Below are 18,086 nucleotides of genomic sequence, written 5' to 3' on the forward strand. Positions count from 1 at the left end.
TATAAAATCATCAGATATCCTGAGAACTCACTATTATGAGAACAGCATGGAGGTAACTGCTCCCATGATTGCCCCCATGCCAAACCATATCACCTGGTTTCTTGCTAAGCTACCTGATGAGCAATAAACCCTCTTGTTGCCTAGAACACACATATTTCCGAATGGCTCATGTCAACTTTGGCAGAGGGTGAAACCTGGCTTAGCTGGATACTTCTGGCACAAGCTGCTTCAGAAGCCCTGGACATTATATCTTCAGATAAAAAAACTGAAGCCAGATCTTAGCCTGAGTTTTGTATACTTACAGTGTCCACTTCTGTTTATTCCAAAGAACAGTCCAGGCTTGGCTGGAATGATCCAATACTTGCTATGATTTTATCCTCATTAGCCACTCAACCTAGAATCCAATTTTAATTATACTCCAGAAGCATCAAGTGATAGGTGAGGCTGCCGTTTCAGAAAGGGACAGTATAAGGGTCAGTCCAATTGAAAAAGCAGTTCTCAGGACTTGCTTTAGCTCATTCTCATCATAGAGCTTTCTCTGCAGAAGGAACCTACTGGGTCCTCCTTCCTGGTCCTTGAACTTCTGACCTAGAGTGGCTTAATCCTGCTGCCACCTCTCTCTCACACTCTGATGCCGAATGATTCCAGGAACTGGGCCATGCTGTGGTGGGAATGACCTTACCCTGAGCATGTCATTTATGCATTGAACAGCAGCTGAGAGCAGAGCTAAGGCTGAGCCCTATAAGGAGAGAAGAATCACATCCTGCAGAAGTCAGTCTAGAAGAGCAGGTACTGTAGCCACAGCAAAGACACAGTTGATACCTGAATAACAATAATACAAGACAGGATATGGGAACAGCAAAAGATTTGGGTGTCAGAAGAGGCTGAGAACACTTCAGGCAGGAACATTCAGAGTTGTTCTTGGAGGAAGTAGGCACGAAGGCTGGGCAGGATTTCACGGGGCAGAGATGGAGCAAACAATTCAAGTGAAAGGCATGGCATGGGAAAGGGAGCGCTGGCCACAGGGAGTGCAACATTGTGATGCAAGTCCACTGTGGAGCCATTGCTAGCATACTAACTGCAAAGTTTTGAATTGAATCAGAAGGGAATTGGAGGCCTCCAGACTAAGCATTTAGACACTTGAGGGACATATTCACAACTGAGCCTCGGGAAGATTATTCTGCAAGATATCCCTACAATGACAAGATTTAGTCTGTGGAAAAGGGATTTTTTTTGGAGGGAAGAGGGTATGTGTGCCAGTGTGTATATGTGCGTGTGTGTGTGTGTGTGTGTGTGTGTGGTCCTTGGACTCAACCCCACCACCTACTGGCAGAAAGTCAAGGCCAGCTAGAAAGTTTTGCTCACTTCTATCTTCTGTCCCTACCAGAATGCCACCTGCCTGAGGGAAAGGGTTTTTGATCATCACTCAGGATTCTCAGCACCTCTTATCCAATAGCTTTGGAATGAATGACAAGGCCTTTATAACAGCCACTGCAACTGCTGTCTTCTTTCCTTTGCTACCCCTCCCGCTCCAGCCATGCCTGCTTCCCCCAAGACCTTCCGTGCTCCAGGCCCAAACTCCAAAGCTAGCAACTTAGACAAGAGTCCTCTGGCTTTGGAAAGAGGGCGGCTTTTGTTTCCCTCCTCATGTTTCCTCCCCAGCAAAATCTCCCTCTACATAGAGAAGCCTCTCCTTGTGGATAGTAGCAAAGCCACCAACCTCGGGGACCAGCCTTGGGAATCTCAAGGCTTGAGAGAGAGAGAGAGAGGAGAGAAAAAGTATCTTGCTTTCGAACAAACAAAAAGGAAATAAAAAGACCCGATAATCTCAAAAGGTTACTTGCTGCTTGAAATTTTTGATTCGGTGTATTCTACCTAGTAACTGCTGAGAAATAAGGCTCGACACCATTGGCTGGTTCACTCACACCCGGCCAATCCTGGACTCTAAAATACTTAGGGAAATCTTGGGACACTGTGGAAGCCCCGAGAATCTGATCCCGGGTCCCACAACTTCACATATCGCGAGTAAGTGGGAGGCAAAAAAAATTCTTTTTCTCCTCTTTTGGGACAGTTTGTGACTAGTAGTGCCTGTGCCCCTGGAAAGGTTGGAGACTTGGGGGACGACTGGAGAATTGCCATTTGAGGACCAAAGGAGAAAAGAAACTACACGCTAATTCTAGAAGGTAGGAAAGGGAGGGGAGGCGCTACAGCTCCGGGGTGAAGGCGGTCGGTGGAAGTAGCGGGATCCGCTGTGGACTTGAGAGGGGGTTCTGGGAGAGGGAAAGCCCACCGGTGGGGCGGCGCCTCCTCGCCTGGCTTTACCTCCGGTGGCCCAGCGTGGATCGCGGGGAGGAGGAAGTGAAGGGAGGAGGGTGTGATAGAGTCCAGCGACAACTGAAGAAACCGGACTCTGGCCAGAGAAGTGAGCCGAGGAGGGCGGAAAAAGGCCCCCTTGATCTTGGCATTGATGGCTTACTTCATGGAATGTTTAAGGAATCCCTCTCTCAGGAGATACCTGAGCCTTCGGATGCAGGGGACTCTCTGAAGTTGGGGCACTGATGAGACCTACTTGAGTGACGGGAGAGGTTGGACCCAACCAGCACTGACGTACCAAGACTCCTAGGCTGATTCTCCTCTGTAACCCTAGGCCTCCTGTCCCTGCCTGCCCTGGGTGCTCATGGAACCAGCTGCTGCCCTGCACTTGTCCCGGCCAGCCTCCCTCCTCCTCCTCCTCCTCCTTCTCAGCCTGTGTGCACTGGTCTCAGGTAGGGATGTGTGCCACTTGCTGCTGTCACCTATCAGAAAGGATCATCAACCCTGTAGTCTGCAAAGGCAAAGAAAGAAGGACTGTGGAGTTGTTGACTTATCCTTTCATTCTGAACATGTTCACTGAATTTATACCAGCACTGTCCAAAAGAAACACAGTGAGGCACAAAGGCCAAGTGCATGTACAATTGCAAATTTTCAAAAAAAAATTAAATTTTACTTTTTATTTAAGAAAGTAAAAAGAAACATGAAATAAATGGGTGTACTATATTTTGTTTCACCCCAAATAACCAAATATGAATATATAAATGCTTAGTCAACATTTCGAAATTTTAAATCTTCATAATCCTGTGCGTATTTTACACTTACAGTTCATTTCAGTTGGAACTAGCTAGTGGGTAGGTGCCCTATTGCACGGCTCAAGTTTACACTACACTCAGGCACAGCGCTAGATTGGGGAATGGAGGAAATTCTCCTCATGGGGCACAGGGTGGACAGAGGGTGCTCAGGGAGGGCTCCCCAGGGTTTCCTTCATGAACCAGAAGCAGATTTCATAGTTACTGCTCCCAGAGGTGCTGTTGACTAGCCACAGCTACTGGTCCCCAGAATTCTCAGCCCAAGGAGACCCTATGGCCGTGGAAAGAATATGTTTGTCCCTGGAATATCTGCTTCCTTTCCTGCCTTAGAGATGTGATGGCTGGTGTCTTTGTCTGATTCTGCCCCTTTGTTGAACAGCCCAGGTCACTGTCGTGGGGCCCACTGATCCCATCCTGGCCATGGTGGGAGAAAACACTACGTTACGATGCTGTCTGTCACCCGAGGAAAATGCTGAGGACATGGAGGTGCGGTGGTTCCAGTCTCAGTTCTCCCCTGCAGTGTTTGTGTATAAGGGTGGAAGAGAGAGAAAAGAGGAGCAGAAGGAGGAGTACCGAGGGAGAACCACCTTTGTGAGCAAAGACAGCAGGGGCAGCGTGGCCCTGATCATACACAATGTCACAGCCGAGGATAACGGCATCTACCAGTGTTACTTCCAAGAAGGCAGGTCCTGCAATGAGGCCATCCTGCACCTTGTGGTGGCAGGTGCGTTGCTTCATTTTGCTTTGTTACTTAGGCACTGTGTGACTTTGGGTAAAGTTTCTCTTCTAAATTCCAGCCCATTGCAGACCAGCACAATCCTCTTTCCTGGATCCCCATTCCACAGGGACACTCTCTCTATGAAAAGAAGATTCCAGGGAAAAATCCTTCCTTCTGCACAAGGGCCACCATGAGTGAGTTTGCCCTGCTAAGCCGTGGGCTTGACTTCTTGAGAAGCACATGCAGAACTCAGCTGAGGCCATGAGCCGGGGAAAATGGTGAATCTCGGAAGAGAAGTCCTATGCCTGCCTTAGCACTGAGCTGTGCACTTCTGAGAGTGAGAGGAGACACCATCAGTAATTGTCTTGGGACAACTGGAATAAACAGTTACTGCCCAGAGAACTACGATATTTGAAATCTTATTTCTTGATGAATATTCATCCTGACTTCTTTCCTGAAATGCTGTTTGCAAAGAGAGTGACTTATATGTAAGTAGAGCGTTTTATTAAAGCAAGACTTAATACAGAAGCAATTTTTTTTTTTTTGAGACGTAGTCTCGCTCTGCTGCCCAGGCTGGAGTGCAGTGGCACGATCTCAGCTCACTGCAGTCTTCACCTCCCAGGTTCAAGCAATTCTCCCTGCCTCAGCCTCCTGAGTAGGTGGGATTATACGCATGCATCACCACGCCTGGCATATTTTGTATTTTTAGTAGAGACAGGGTTTTGCAATGTTAACTAGGCTGGTCTCAAACTCCTGACCTCATGTGACCCGCCCATCTCGACCTCCCAAAGTGCTACGATTACAGGCGTGAGCCACTGCACCTAGCCCAGAGGCAAAATTATATTCCTGCTGACTCCACAGAGAAAGTGTAAGAATTTAGCTGGCAGGGAATAGACAAGGTTTCAACATAGAAATACATTTGAACTGGAATTTCTAGGAGTTTGCTAAAATGACATTAAGTGATTACCTCAGTCTTGGGGTTAGTTTATTGTGCTTTAAAAGATATATTTGAGGACTGAAAAAGCCTTTCAGGTGCAGGATAATCTGTGGTGGCATTTCACTCCATCAGACCAGAGGAGGAGAGGACTAGGGAATTGGGTCCCTCCCAGGGGGCCTCAAATCATAACAGGTAGGAGACCCCATCTTTGCTACTCACAAAGGCAAACTTGCATGTGATTAAAACAGAATATCATGGAAGGAGGGTTTCTTGATCTTGTGTCATGGCTGTGTTTGTAGCAGCACTGCAGGGTTGGCCAGTTATGGTTTCTGCGTGGCAGGAATCTACTCCTCCCTCTCTGTAAAACTGACACTGGCCTGGCCTTTCCCACTCCGAATTGGGCTGCTTAGGACTTTTTGTTTGTTTGTTTATTGTATTCTCTTGGTTAGGTTGGTTGGCCGGCTGATTTTTCCCTTAAATCTATTTTGTCATGCTTGCCTGTATTGAACCTCATGGAATGTTTTGAAGAACTTTGTTCTCCAATTTGCTGAGTTATTTTAATTCTTATTCCACTGAGCCTTTAAATGTACAAGTAGTTTTATCTCTTGATAAAAATTAAAATGAGCCTGGGCAACATGGCAAAACCCCATCTCTTTTAAAAATATATAAAAAAAAATTAGCCAGGCATGGTGGCACATGCCTGTAGTCTTAGCTACTTGGGAGGCTGAGGTGGGAGGATCACCTGAACCCAGGAAGTTCAGGCTGTGGTGAACCACGGTCATGCCACTGCACTCCAGCCCAGGTAATAGAGTGAGACTGTGTCAAAAGATAATAATAATAATTAAATTGAGCCATAGCAATAGACTAAAGTTATTGGCTTAATTTCCTGTCTTTGCCATAATTTGAAGACTTTACAAAGGAATTACTCAGAAGAAGTTTGGATGTTCACACATGGCTTAAGGGTCTCCTAGGACCATGCAGCTCTTTCATACCTGGTATTCACTTTTATTGAAGATTCATTAAACATGGATTGCAGTTAGGGTAAGTCTAGATTCTTAGGATTTTTGGTGATGATCTCTGATATCGAAAAAGTGATATGGTTATCTTAATCCCAAGAGCATCCAGATCTTTCTAATAAATCGATGTTCTCAAAGCACTATAAGAAAATTGCCCCACCTGGGCAATACTTTGTCTCTACAATAAAATAAAATGTTGGCCAAACATGGTGGAACATGCCTGTAATCCTAGCTAGTTGGGAGGCTAAAGCGGGAAGATCTCTTGAGCCCAGGACTACAGGGCACAGTGAGCTATGATTTTGCCACTGCACTCTAGCCTGGACAACAGAGCTAAAACCCTGTCTAAAAAACAAAAGAGACATTGCCTAAAAGACGGATCCTCTGGGAGGTAAACAGTATGAATTAGGATTAGAGTTGGTTTTGCAGGCTACCATGTTGAGGCTCCTAAAAACCATCACCTCCTGTGGGTGGGAGAGAGCTGTGGTTATGTGAAGCCCTAAACTAAACAGAAAAGTAAATGTCTTTAGGTCAAATGGTTGCTTAGTATTCTGCCTGCCTGGCAGATTTTTGTCCTCCTTGTTATTCAAGAGCTTCTGGAAGCTGAGGTCTACTGAGAAGTCATCCTGGGACCAGAAAGTGAAATCCAAAACCTGCCTGTTTGAAGTGGGAGTTGACAAACCCACCTTAAGTGAGAAAATTAATCTGGCAGGATAAAATGAACAAGCATTTATAGCAGACACATAGATGCTTGGTGCTGTGGTGGGGCCTGTAGGTGGACCACAAAGAAAAGGGTGCAATTGGATCCTTTCCTCTTAGAGAGCTCACAGTTTGTGTGGCCAATTGGTCTGCTGGTATTCTCCAACATCAAAGTTCTTTCTTCCTTACCTTCATCCTTTTCTTCTTCCTTCCTATTTCTTGCTTCCTACTTCCCTCTTTTTTTCCTTTACTTTCTCTCTTCACAGAAGAGATGCAATAGGCACTGAGACACTGCCTTTTGGCTGTGCCCTGGTATCTCTCCCCAGGACTGGACTCTGAGCCCGTCATTGAAATGAGAGACCACGAGGACGGGGGCATCCAGCTGGAGTGCATATCTGGAGGGTGGTACCCAAAGCCCCTCACAGTGTGGAGGGACCCCTACGGTGAGGTCGTGCCTGCCCTGAAGGAGGTCTCCACCCCTGACGCAGACAGCCTCTTCATGGTCACCACAGCTGTGATCATCAGAGACAAGTCTGTGAGGAACGTGTCCTGCTCTATCAATGACACCCTGCTCGGCCAGAAGAAAGAAAGTGTCATTTTTATTCCAGGTTAGTTCTCTGCTCTCTGAGACTCATTGAGTGCATGGGGGATCCTCAGCACACAGATGGAGCCCAGAGCGGGGATGGGGGCAGCAGTGTGGGTGGAATGAATGGTTCTGGGCCCTGAGGACCTGGAGGCTGCAGCTGATATGAAGCTTCTCTAACCCCTTTTCACAAAAGGAGAATCAAAGAGTCCCAAAACTCGGGAGTAGGAGCCTCTTCTCTGAGGGCGAACCTAGTCTTTTTTTTTTTTTCCTGCAAGATCCTTATGATGCAGCAATTTTTAAACATTGAAAACAACCATGACACATGGAGGGAGAGTGGTGTGGATAGGTGACTCTCTACACTTGGTGTTCCTGTATGCTGCAGCCATCCCTTCCTACCCAGGGAATTTTCCAAGGGACAGAGCTGGGGAAAATCCTTATTGATACACGCTCATAATTCATTCAACAAATGCTCAAGACACTGTTCTAGAAACCAAGGGTAAATCATTGAACAAAATATATCAAGATCTCCTCCCTCAAAAAGTGATTAAATAATTGACCATATACTCTATCAGATGGTTTGAACATCTGTAGGAAACATTAAGCATGGAGGGAATAAAGAGAGGCAGGGGCATGAGATATTGCAATTATTAACAGAATGGTCAGGGAAGAATTCACTGTAAAGATGGAATTGAGTCATTCTGTCTGATGGCAAGGAACCATCAGATGCTTAAAGACTGAGCAACCCAGCTACAGGAAGAGCATATGCAAAGGGCCTGGGGAAGGAACATCTCTGGCAGTTTCCAGGACCCTCAGGAGGTGATGCTGTTGTGGCTGAAATGGAGTGAGTGCAGGAAGTGAGAGGAGATGAATTCACAGAGGCAATGAAAACACATACATGGCATTGCAAGCCACAAAAAGACTGGTTTTTAGAGCGAGTGACCTGGAAAGCATTGGAAGGATTTGAGCTAAGAATTAACATGATCTCACTTGGGCTGGTCTGCTGAGAATGGACTACCAATGGTAAGGGCAGAATAAGAAGGAAGGCACTGCAGTATTCCAGGTATGAGTGGTGGTGGCTTGAGGCAGGTTGGTGGCTGTGCTGACTCAGCATAACGGGTTAGCTTTATGTACACTGGGTACACTGGTCCTTCCTACAGTGACTCCAGATGTTTCTGCTTTGCTACCTCTGGGCCTTGGCCCTGGAAGCCACTGAGGTGTCAGCCAGGGCTGAGCCAGCATCACTTTCTCCATCCAAGTTTTCTGAGGGAGAAACTAATAGAGCAGGAGGCTGAGGAGCTCTTGAGATGTGCTGCTAGGGGCACTCTCACCTGGATGTTCTGTTTCAAACTAAGTGGACATTTCTGGCTTCCTTTTCAGAATCCTTTATGCCCAGCAGGTCTCCATGTGTGGTGATCCTGCCTGTTATCATGATTATTCTGATGATACCCATTGCCATATGCATCTACTGGATCAACAATCTCCAAAAGGAAAAAAAAGATTCTGTCAGGGCAAAAGGAGCTTGAACAGGAAAGGAAAGAAACTGCGCTAAAGGAACTGGAGAAAGAACATGTGGAAAAAGAGAAAGAACTTCAAATAAAAGGTAAAAGAGGCCAGGTATGGTGGCTCATGGCTTGAATCCCAACACTGTGGGAGGCTGAGGCAGGCGGATTACTTGAGCCCAGGAGTTCGAGACCAACCTGGGCAATAAAGTGAGACCCTGTGTCTAATTAAAAAAAAAAAAAAAAAGTAAAAGAGTAGGAGGACAGTTCACCATTATAGAAAGAACACAGCTCTCCCAGGTACCAGCATACAGAAGAGAGAGGAAATGCACAGCAGCAGCAGCAAGGACTTGGAACTCTCATGTCCTTGGAATGAGTCAGAGCTTTTGTTCTTTCATTCTGCCCGCATTGCACTCATTCACCTGGCTACATGAAGTACTAAATGGTTGAGCAAAAGCAAGTGTAACAATGTACTGGTACTACCCAGCCCCTGATCATATATCATTTCTGGTTTCTGACAGTGCCCTAGGCATGAGGGAAGGGAGATGTTGCTGTTCATAGAAAGGGCTGTTCCTGCTTTGTTTACTATAAACCCGACTTCTTTGAGTTCTTCTGTTGAAGACATGATTTTGTTTCTGTTTTTCAGAGCAACTTCTGAAGAATTGCATACGTTTAGCCTTTCCTGAACTACTCCATGTACAATTTGTGTTCTGCTCATTTAGCAGCATCTCATGACATTCACCTCTGTCTGTCCCTTGCAGGATGGAGAAGAACATTCTTACATGCTGGTGAGTGCCTCTGATGCTCCCTCAGATCTCAGCTTTCTCCCGCTAGCCAGCTAACAGGACTCCTTAGAGGAGATGAGCAAGGGGCCCAGGGCTGCACAGGGATAGCAGGGAATTGGGGTCAGTTCATCAACAGTGTCCCAGCAATGATGCATCATGCCTCTTCTGTCAGAGAATCCCAGCAGCTCTCAATCCACCGTGGTTTACATCCCAGGATCCTTTCTCTTTTGAAATAATTTAATACATAATTGCCAGAGGTTTCCATATATAGTAGCCTCCCCAAGACTTATGCTTCAGTGGTTTTTGCTCTTTGATTCTGGATCAGTTTGAAAGAAGACAATGCTGTCTTAGCAATTTATATACTAGGGATGATGTAGACTGTGCATAGTTGAAGGCACATGTTGGCAAGAGGCTATAAAGGTTCCCAATCAGCTTGACAGAATGGTATACAAATAAGTGGCCAGAAATGCCTTTCTGCTCTTAAGAGAACACCTATACTTTGTGTATATATAGCCTGCCAGGGGAGGGGGTTTGGGTGGGTGGGAGAGCACAGAACCCAATTGCCCACTCCCAATGAGCACTTCTCATCTTATGATTGAGCCCCTCTGCCCATAAGCATCACAGAATCCAAGCTTCACCAGATACCATGGCACACGGACCCTTCCTCTTCAGGTGAATTTCAAAATTGCCACTGTCAACTTGGGACCAAATAGCAAAATGTCACAACCAGACATATTAACTTGGGGAATGGAGGAAATCATTTTAACACAATAGAAAGGTAGACTGAATAAGTAAGAATAAATGTAGATGGGGGAGGCCGGCAGAATGCCCGGAGTCTGGAGCATTTCTTGCACCAACAGGAAATGTACCTAGGTAGGCACCTACATTTCCTGTACCTACCTATATGTTCTTTCCCCAGTTCTTTTAGCAGTTTCTTTCCTTTCCTATTCAAATCCCTTTTCCCTAGACAGAATCTTTTCTTCCTTTTGGAGTTTGTTGATCTAATAGATATACAGAAGTCATACCTGCAGACATCAGACCCATGTTGTTGAAGCAAAACTGGATGGAAATAGTTCCTCCCTACCTTTGCCTACAGACCCCTCAGGCAGTAGGTTTTCTTTTGGGGACATTTATTTTTCTCCTTTATCCTTGAAGGGTGCCCTTGTCAGTCATTTAAATCAGTTGTCATCTGGTAAAAGGAACACATAGGACCAACGAAGAGACCCTTTATCCTCCAGGACAGTGTGAAGGGAAAGACTCACCTTAGTTGATCCACTGGGGAGAGGAGGAGCAGGACATAAAGCCTCTGTGCTGGTTTGAGCCAAGTTGGAAAGTTTCTAACTAAAGAAAGTCCCAGAGATCATAGGTCTTGAATAAAAAAGGGAATAGATCTTAGAATGCTAAAAATGTGAATGATTAATTTGGGCTCATTCCCTAAATTCTCTGGATTTCATAAAGCCTCAGTTCTTCTCAACCTGAGGGTGCTGCTTACTGTCTCTGGAGAGACAGAAGTGCAGCTTCAGAGGCCAGGATGGTGGCTCACACCTGTAATCCCAGCACTTTGGGAGGCAGAGGTGGGAGGATCAAGTGAGGTTGGGCATTCGAGACCAGCCTGACCAACATGGAGAGAAACCCTGTTTCTACTAAAAATATAAAATTAGCCAGGCACGGTGGCACATACCTGTAACCCCAGCTCCTTGGGGGGCTGAGGCAGGAGAATCACTTGAACCCGGGAGACAGAGGTTGCGGTGAGCCGAGATTGCACCACTGCACTCAGGCCTGGCAACAAGAGCAAAGCTCAGTCTCAAAAAAAAAAAAAAGTGCATCTTCAGTAATTCTCGGGTATGAGCTGCCTGGGATCAGGGGGCCTTCACGGAAATGGCCCCTACATGGGGATCCCGCTGCAGCTTTCTGAGACCTCTCAGGGCACCAGGAACCACACAGAGTTCCTGAGACTTCCTCTGCAGCCAATGTTGTCCTGGACCAAGACACTGGTCATCCCTATCTCTTCGTGTCAGAGGACAAAAGAAGTGTGACATTGGACCCCTCCAGGGAGAGCATTCCGGGCAACTCAGAGAGATTCGACAGTCAGCTTTGTGTCCTGGGCCAGGAGAGCTTCGCCTCAGGGAAACATTACTTGGAGGTAGATGTGGAAAATGTGATTGAGTGGACTGTGGGGATCTGTAGAGACAATGTTGAGAGGAAATGGGAGGTCCCACTACTTCCTCAGAATGGCTTCTGGACCTTGGAGATGCATAAAAGGAAATACTGGGCCCCGACCTCCCCTAAGTGGATTCTGTCTCTGGAGGAGCCCCTTTGCCAGGTGGGCATCTTCCTGGACTATGAAGCTGGAGATGTCTCCTTCTACAACATGAAGGACAGATCACACATCTACACATTTCCCCATTCAGCCTTTTCTGTGCCTGTGAGGCCCTTCTTCAGCTTAGGGTCTTATGACAGCCAAATCTTAATCTGCTCTGCATTCACAGGAGCCAGTGGGGTCACAGTGCCTGAAGAGGGCTGGACACTTCACAGAGCAGGGACCCACCGCAGCCCACAGAATCAGTTCCCCAGTCTCACAGCCATGGAAACAAGCCCTGGCCATCTCAGCAGCCACTGCACAATGCCTCTGGTGGAAGACACGCCCTCCTCCCCTCTGGTCACACAAGAGAACATCTTCCAGCTGCCTCTTTCACACCCACTCCAGATCTCAGCCCCTGTTCACCTCCTCATTAGGTGTGGCTTTAGTAGTTCCTTTGGTTGTAACTATGGGATGGAATCCAGGCATAGGGAACTAGTTGTTCCACAGCTCCCAGCCAGGAAGAAAGTGTGAGAAGCTGATTGGTAGTGAACCTGCTGTTTAACATCACAGTGACTACATTGAGCTCAGTATGCCAGTTGGCACCAGATGCTGTGGACTTGGAATGAGGCCAAGAGGAGTCGCCAGGATGTGAGAGGAGAGAGGAATCCACAGGACCACCAGAGGGTGAGTGAACCAGATATGCAGGTCAGAGATAGACGAAGTGGAACCAGAGAGCTGGGAGGGACCAAGGTTGTAAGGGTGCTTAAGCCCCACCATAACAGCTAAGGAGTCCCAGGAGATGATGGCTCACTTCCACCCAACCCCAGGATTTCCACAGCACACACCCACAGGCCTGGACCTGGGATGAAGATGAATGAAGAATATGGACATGTGGATGTGGTTTGGCTCACGTGTCCCTGCAATAAACAAGGAGTCAGTACTCAGTCCTTGGGTGTGGTTGAGGTTTGAGGTCCTGATTGAGCAAGGCAGTACTGGACAAGGTCTACATCAGCATTCAAGTTCAATGGGGGCACGAGTGGCTTCAAACTTCCTGGTCTAATTATGTCTTTAGACACTTAATAACTACTGAGGGCCTTGAGGAGCTCTTGTTTATTTGGGTTGATATTTGTTAATATTTATGGCATTTGACATTAAAACAGAAAATGTTAAAATGTTATTTACTAATTCATGTTAAAATATAATGAATGAACCAAATATAGGTTAATATAAATAGAATGCTTTCTGAAAAATCAACTGTTGTGTCCAAACAAAAAAACAAGAAGTGTGACACTGGTTAACTTGTTTCAAATCTGATGTCTGGCTTAATGGAAGATGTTTGTATTCTCATCTGCTTTTGTATTAAATCTGTTGGTATATCATACCCTACCAAGAGAATGAGATCAAAAACAACAAATGTTATATTATGATGATGATGATGATGAAAATAGTATTAAGACTGGGGACTCCTTAGGAGTATATCAGAGTTCTCCCTAGACATCCCCAGACCATGTTTGGAATAGTGGATCCTGGAAGTGAATCCATGAGCTGCTTAATTTTAGATGTCAACTTGACTGGATTACGGAATACCTAGACAACTGGTATATTATTTCTGGATGTATTTGTGAGTGCGTTTCCAGAAGAGATTGACATGTGAGTCAGTGGGAAATTCTCCCCTCCTATTGGCTGGGGGCCCAATACAACAAAAAGGCAGAGGAAAGGCAAATTCTTCTCTCCCCTGAGACATTCTTCTTCTGCTGCTCTTGAACATCAGAACTGCTGGCTCTCAGGCCTTTGAACTTTGGGACTTGTACCAGGAAGCCCTGGGTTCTCAGGCCTTTCACTTTGGACTGAGATTTACACAATCGGCTTCCCTAGTTCTGAGGCTTTCAGACTTAAACTGAGCCATACTACCAGCATCCCAGGGTCTCCAGCCTACAGACAAGCTGTCATGGGATTTCTCAGCTTGCATAATCACATGAGCCAATTTCCCTAATAAACACCCGCTCATCATATATATCTATATCTATATGGTATTGGTTTTGTTTCTCTGGAGAATTCTGACTAATACAATCAGGCATCTAAAATTCTGACTTGAATGGTAGTATTTTAGGTTTGAGACAATTCAATAATCCAACAGGAATGAAAAAAATTTAAATAGTCCAAAATTGTATTACTGCAGTTACAAAAAGGCACATTATTGAAAGAATCCAGAGTTGTTGCAGGAAGTCAGGGACCCCGAATGGAGGGACCAGCTGAAGCCATGGCAGAAAAACTTAAATTGTGAAGATTTCATGGACATTTATTAGTTCCCCAAATTAATACTTTTATAATTTCTTACGCCTGTCTTTACTGCAGTCTCTGAACATAAATTGTGAAGATTTCATAGACACTTATCACTTCCCCAATCAATACTCTTGTGATTTCCTATGCCTGTCTTTGCTTTAATCTCTTTATCCCTTTATCTTCATAAGCTGAGGATAAATGTCACCTCAGGGCCCTGTGATGATTGCGTTAACTGCACAAATTGTTTAAACAATTTGAAATCTGGGCACCTTGAAAAAAGAACAGGATAACAGCGATGTTCAGGGAACAAAGGAGATAACCTTAAAGTCTGGCTGCCTGTGGGCCGGGCAGAACAGAGCCATATTTTTCTTCTTTCAAAAGCAAATAGGAGAAATATCGCTGAATTCTTTTTCTCAGCAAGGAACATCCCTGAGAAAGAGAATGTGTTCCGAAGGGGAGGCCTCTGAAATGGCTGCTTTAGGAACGTCTGTCTTTTACAGTTGTAGATAAGGGATGAAAAAAGTCCTGGTCTCCCGTTGCGCTCCCAGGCTTACTAGGAAGAGGAAATTCCCTCCTAATAAATTTTGGTCAGACCGGTTGTCTGCTCTCAAACCCTGTCCCCTGATAAGATGTCATCAATGACAATGTGTGCCTGAAACTTCATTAGCAATTTTAATTTCACCCTGTCCTGTGATCTTGCCCTGCCTCCATTTGCCTTGTGATATTTTATTACCTTGTGAAGCATGTGATCTCTCTGACCCACACCCTATTCATACACTCCATACCCTTTTGAAAATCACTAATAAAAACTTGCTGGTTTTGTGGCTTAGGGGGCATCACGGAACCTGCCAACATGTGATGTCTTCCCTGGACACCTAGCTTTAAAATTTCTCTCTTCATACTCTTTCCCTTTATTTCTCAGACCAGGTGACACTTAAGGAAAATAGAAAAGAACCTATGAAGAATTATCGGGGGCGGGTTCCTCCGATACAGAGTGATTCTTTCAACCTCTGGGGTTGAGGGCCAGATCATATATGCCCCTGAAAGTCATCATGCTAACCTGGGCTTTACCTGTGAGAGGGGAGCCACTGGAAGGCTTGGCAGAAAAAAAAACTGGACTTACTTCAGATGCTAGACCAAGATGGGCTATGTGTAGGGGTGGTGGATGGAAGCCTGAAGACCCAGCTGGGAGCTACTGCAGTGATCCAGAGGGGAGATGCCGATGACTTGTACCAGGGAGGAGCCATGGAATGATCTGATGCTGGATTTATTTTCAAGACAGAGTAAAAAGGCTTTGCTGGTAAACCTAAATGTGGTGTGTGAAAAAGGAGGACATCAAGGATGACCATAAGGTTTTAATCCTAAGAAATGGTACAGATGGAGTTGCTACTTATGGAGATGAGGAAACTGAGGGAGAAGTCCATTTTGGAGGCCAGAGGAGGAGCCAGCATAGAATCCAAGGTTAGTTTTGGATACGTTCGGGTTGAGGAGCTTACTAGAGATCCCCGTGGAGATGCAGAGTAGGCAGGTCAATAATAAATGTGCATGCCAGGCACAGTGGCTCATACCTGTAATCTCAGCACATTGGGAAGCTGAGGCAGGTGGATCACCTGAGGTCAAGTGTTCGAGACCAGCCTGGCCAACATGGCGAAATCCCATCTCTACAAAAAATACAAAAATTAGATCGGTGCGGTGGCATGCGCCTGTAATCCCAACTACTCAGGAGGCTGAGGTAGAAGAATCACTTGAACCTGGGAGGCGGAGGTTACAGTGAACCGAGATTGCACCACTGCACTCCAACCTGGGAGACAGAGTGAGACTCCATCTCAAAAAATAAGTAAATAAGTAAATAAATAAAATGACAGCAATAATAATTAATGTGCAGTCCAGGCAACAGGTCAGGGCTGGAAACACAAGTTATTCTTTCTGTATTCTGTATCTTCATGATTGTTGCCACTACCTGTTTCAATTTAATGCATTAGTAATCTATTGCTGCTTAACAAATTACCACAAACTTAGTGGTTCAAAACAGCAGACATTTATCATTTTAGTTTCTCTGGGTCAGAAGTCCAAGCAGACCTTAGATGGCTTCTCTGCTCAGAACTTTACAAAGCAAAAGTCAAGGTGTTGGCCAGGCTGTATGTAGCCTCATCTTGTCTTGACTGTGGGAGAGTCCTCTTTTCAGATCACTCTGGTCATTAACAGAATTCATTTCTTTACAGTTGAAGGACTCCCTGCAGGCTGAAGCTGGAGGCTGCTCTAAGCTCCTACAGGCCACCTCAGCTCCTTGCTATGTGGGTCTCCAACGATGACTACTTTTGTCTTCAAAGCCAGCCAGGAAGACAGAGCCTCTAGAGTGGGTCAGCTAGCAAGACAGAGTCTTACACTACATAATGTAGTCATGGAAGGGACATGCCATCAGCTTTACCATATTTTATTGGTGAGCAGTAAGCCATAGGTTCAGCTCACACTCAGGGAAAGTACAGGCTGCAAACTGCAAGAGGAGTAATCATAAGGGGTCCACTCCAGAGTCTGTAGGCTACACCATATACAAGCTCAAGGTTCTCCCACTGTAACTGCCCTGCTTCCCCTTTCCCAGGGCAATACACCACACTTGCCTTTCTCTAGGTCTCTACTTCCATGCAAGCAAAGTCTCAGAAAGAGAACACATGCATGGCCGTCAGGCACTGTTTGCCATGATGATGGCCACTGCTGTACCACACCATAAACATTGTTTTACAGTTACTAGTGGATTCCCAATCATTAAATCCATTATACATTTCTATTTTCCCCTCCCACCGCCATGCCTTTTTTTTTTTTTTTTTTTTTTAAGAGAGATAGGATCTTGCTCTGTCACCCCCCAGGCTAGAGGTCAGTGACGTGATCATAGCTGAGTGTGGCCTTGATCTCCTGGGCTCAAGTGATCCTCCTGCCTTAGCATCCCATAGTGCTGGGATTGTAGCTGTGAGACACTGGGCCTTGCTTGTCTTTATACACTTCTGTCCTTTCTTTATGGACAACCCTGAGTTCTTCATAGACCTGCCTGAGTAGGTGTTCCTGCCTATGTGGCATCTGCCTCATCAATCCCCAGGGCCCTCTTCTTGGTCTTTCCCTGCTCCTAGGGAGATCTGTCTCAGAATTCTTGCTCCACTTGCTCCAGAACTGCTGAAATTCCTTAGGCTTTGGTCCTGGGCTCTCATTTCACACCACATATACTCATATGGTCCAATCCATTTTCAGAGCAGACCCCCACTGGCACCTATCCCATAAGCAGACCCCCACTGGCACCTGTACTTCTGTCTCCAGCCCCACACATTCCCTGAACTCAATGCCCACTAGGCATCTCACAATGAGTGTATCCAAAATAAAATTCCCATCAACCCTGCCTACCCATCATCATCTGAATGACTGACACCACCTAAGAGTCATTTTAGCCTTCTCTTGTTCTCTCTTAACCCACCACATCCGACTGATAGCCAAGCCCTGCTATTTGTACTTCCTTTCAATAGTCCAGCTTAGTGGTTTGATCAAAGACTCTGGAACGAGACAGCCTGGGCTCAAGGCCCAGCTCAGAAAGAAACTACTCGTGTGACCTTGGGGAGTCATTTAATCTCCCTGGACCTCAGCTTTTACATCTATAAAATGTGGGAAATAAGGTACCTCTCAGTGTTGTTGTGAATCCTGTTAATATATGTAAATCTCTAAGCACAATACCAGCATTGTAGCAGGTTCTATGTAAGTATTTCCTAGTATTAATGTGAGTAATCAATCAAGTCTCCTCTCCTCCATTGCCAAGCTGCCATCATTTCTTGCCTAGAGTGTCACAGTAGCTTCCTTTCTGGTCTCCCTATCTCCTAACATGTGGCCCACCGGATGAGGATGGGATATATTGTGCAACCCCAGCAGGCATCATCCCATGGAATACAATGTAAAAGGTGCCCCCTACCTCCCATCTTCCCTGGCACCTGCCCCATGGCTATTTTCAGTGTACACATTTTCTCACATCATACTTTTCAGATATTTTCCCTTCACCTTCACACTAAAACTCCAACTCACAGCAGGCAACTGTCGATGTTTTCTCCAGGGGAGGTGGATTTAAGAGTCATCAATGCAGGGATCAGAATTAAGCCTTTTAGAATGGA

General features: G+C 45.8%; 1 protein-coding gene across 1 annotated transcript; it reads left to right on the forward strand.

Moving 5' to 3' along the window:
- The first annotated feature begins 1,994 nt into the window (after positions 1-1,994).
- Positions 1,995-13,673, forward strand: LOC100983789 (putative butyrophilin subfamily 2 member A3). The gene is given in 9 exon segments (XM_003804443.6): positions 1,995-2,183; positions 2,648-2,765; positions 3,502-3,846; positions 6,816-7,097; positions 8,453-8,565; positions 8,567-8,689; positions 8,834-8,840; positions 9,336-9,362; positions 11,327-13,673. Coding segments are annotated over 8 exon segments (1,851 nt in total). The 5' UTR covers positions 1,995-2,183; positions 2,648-2,677; the 3' UTR covers positions 12,193-13,673.
- The last annotated feature ends 4,413 nt before the right edge of the window (positions 13,674-18,086 follow it).

The sequence above is a fragment of the Pan paniscus genome, chromosome 5, assembly GCF_029289425.2.
Source record: "Pan paniscus chromosome 5, NHGRI_mPanPan1-v2.0_pri, whole genome shotgun sequence".
NCBI lineage: Eukaryota > Metazoa > Chordata > Mammalia > Primates > Hominidae > Pan > Pan paniscus.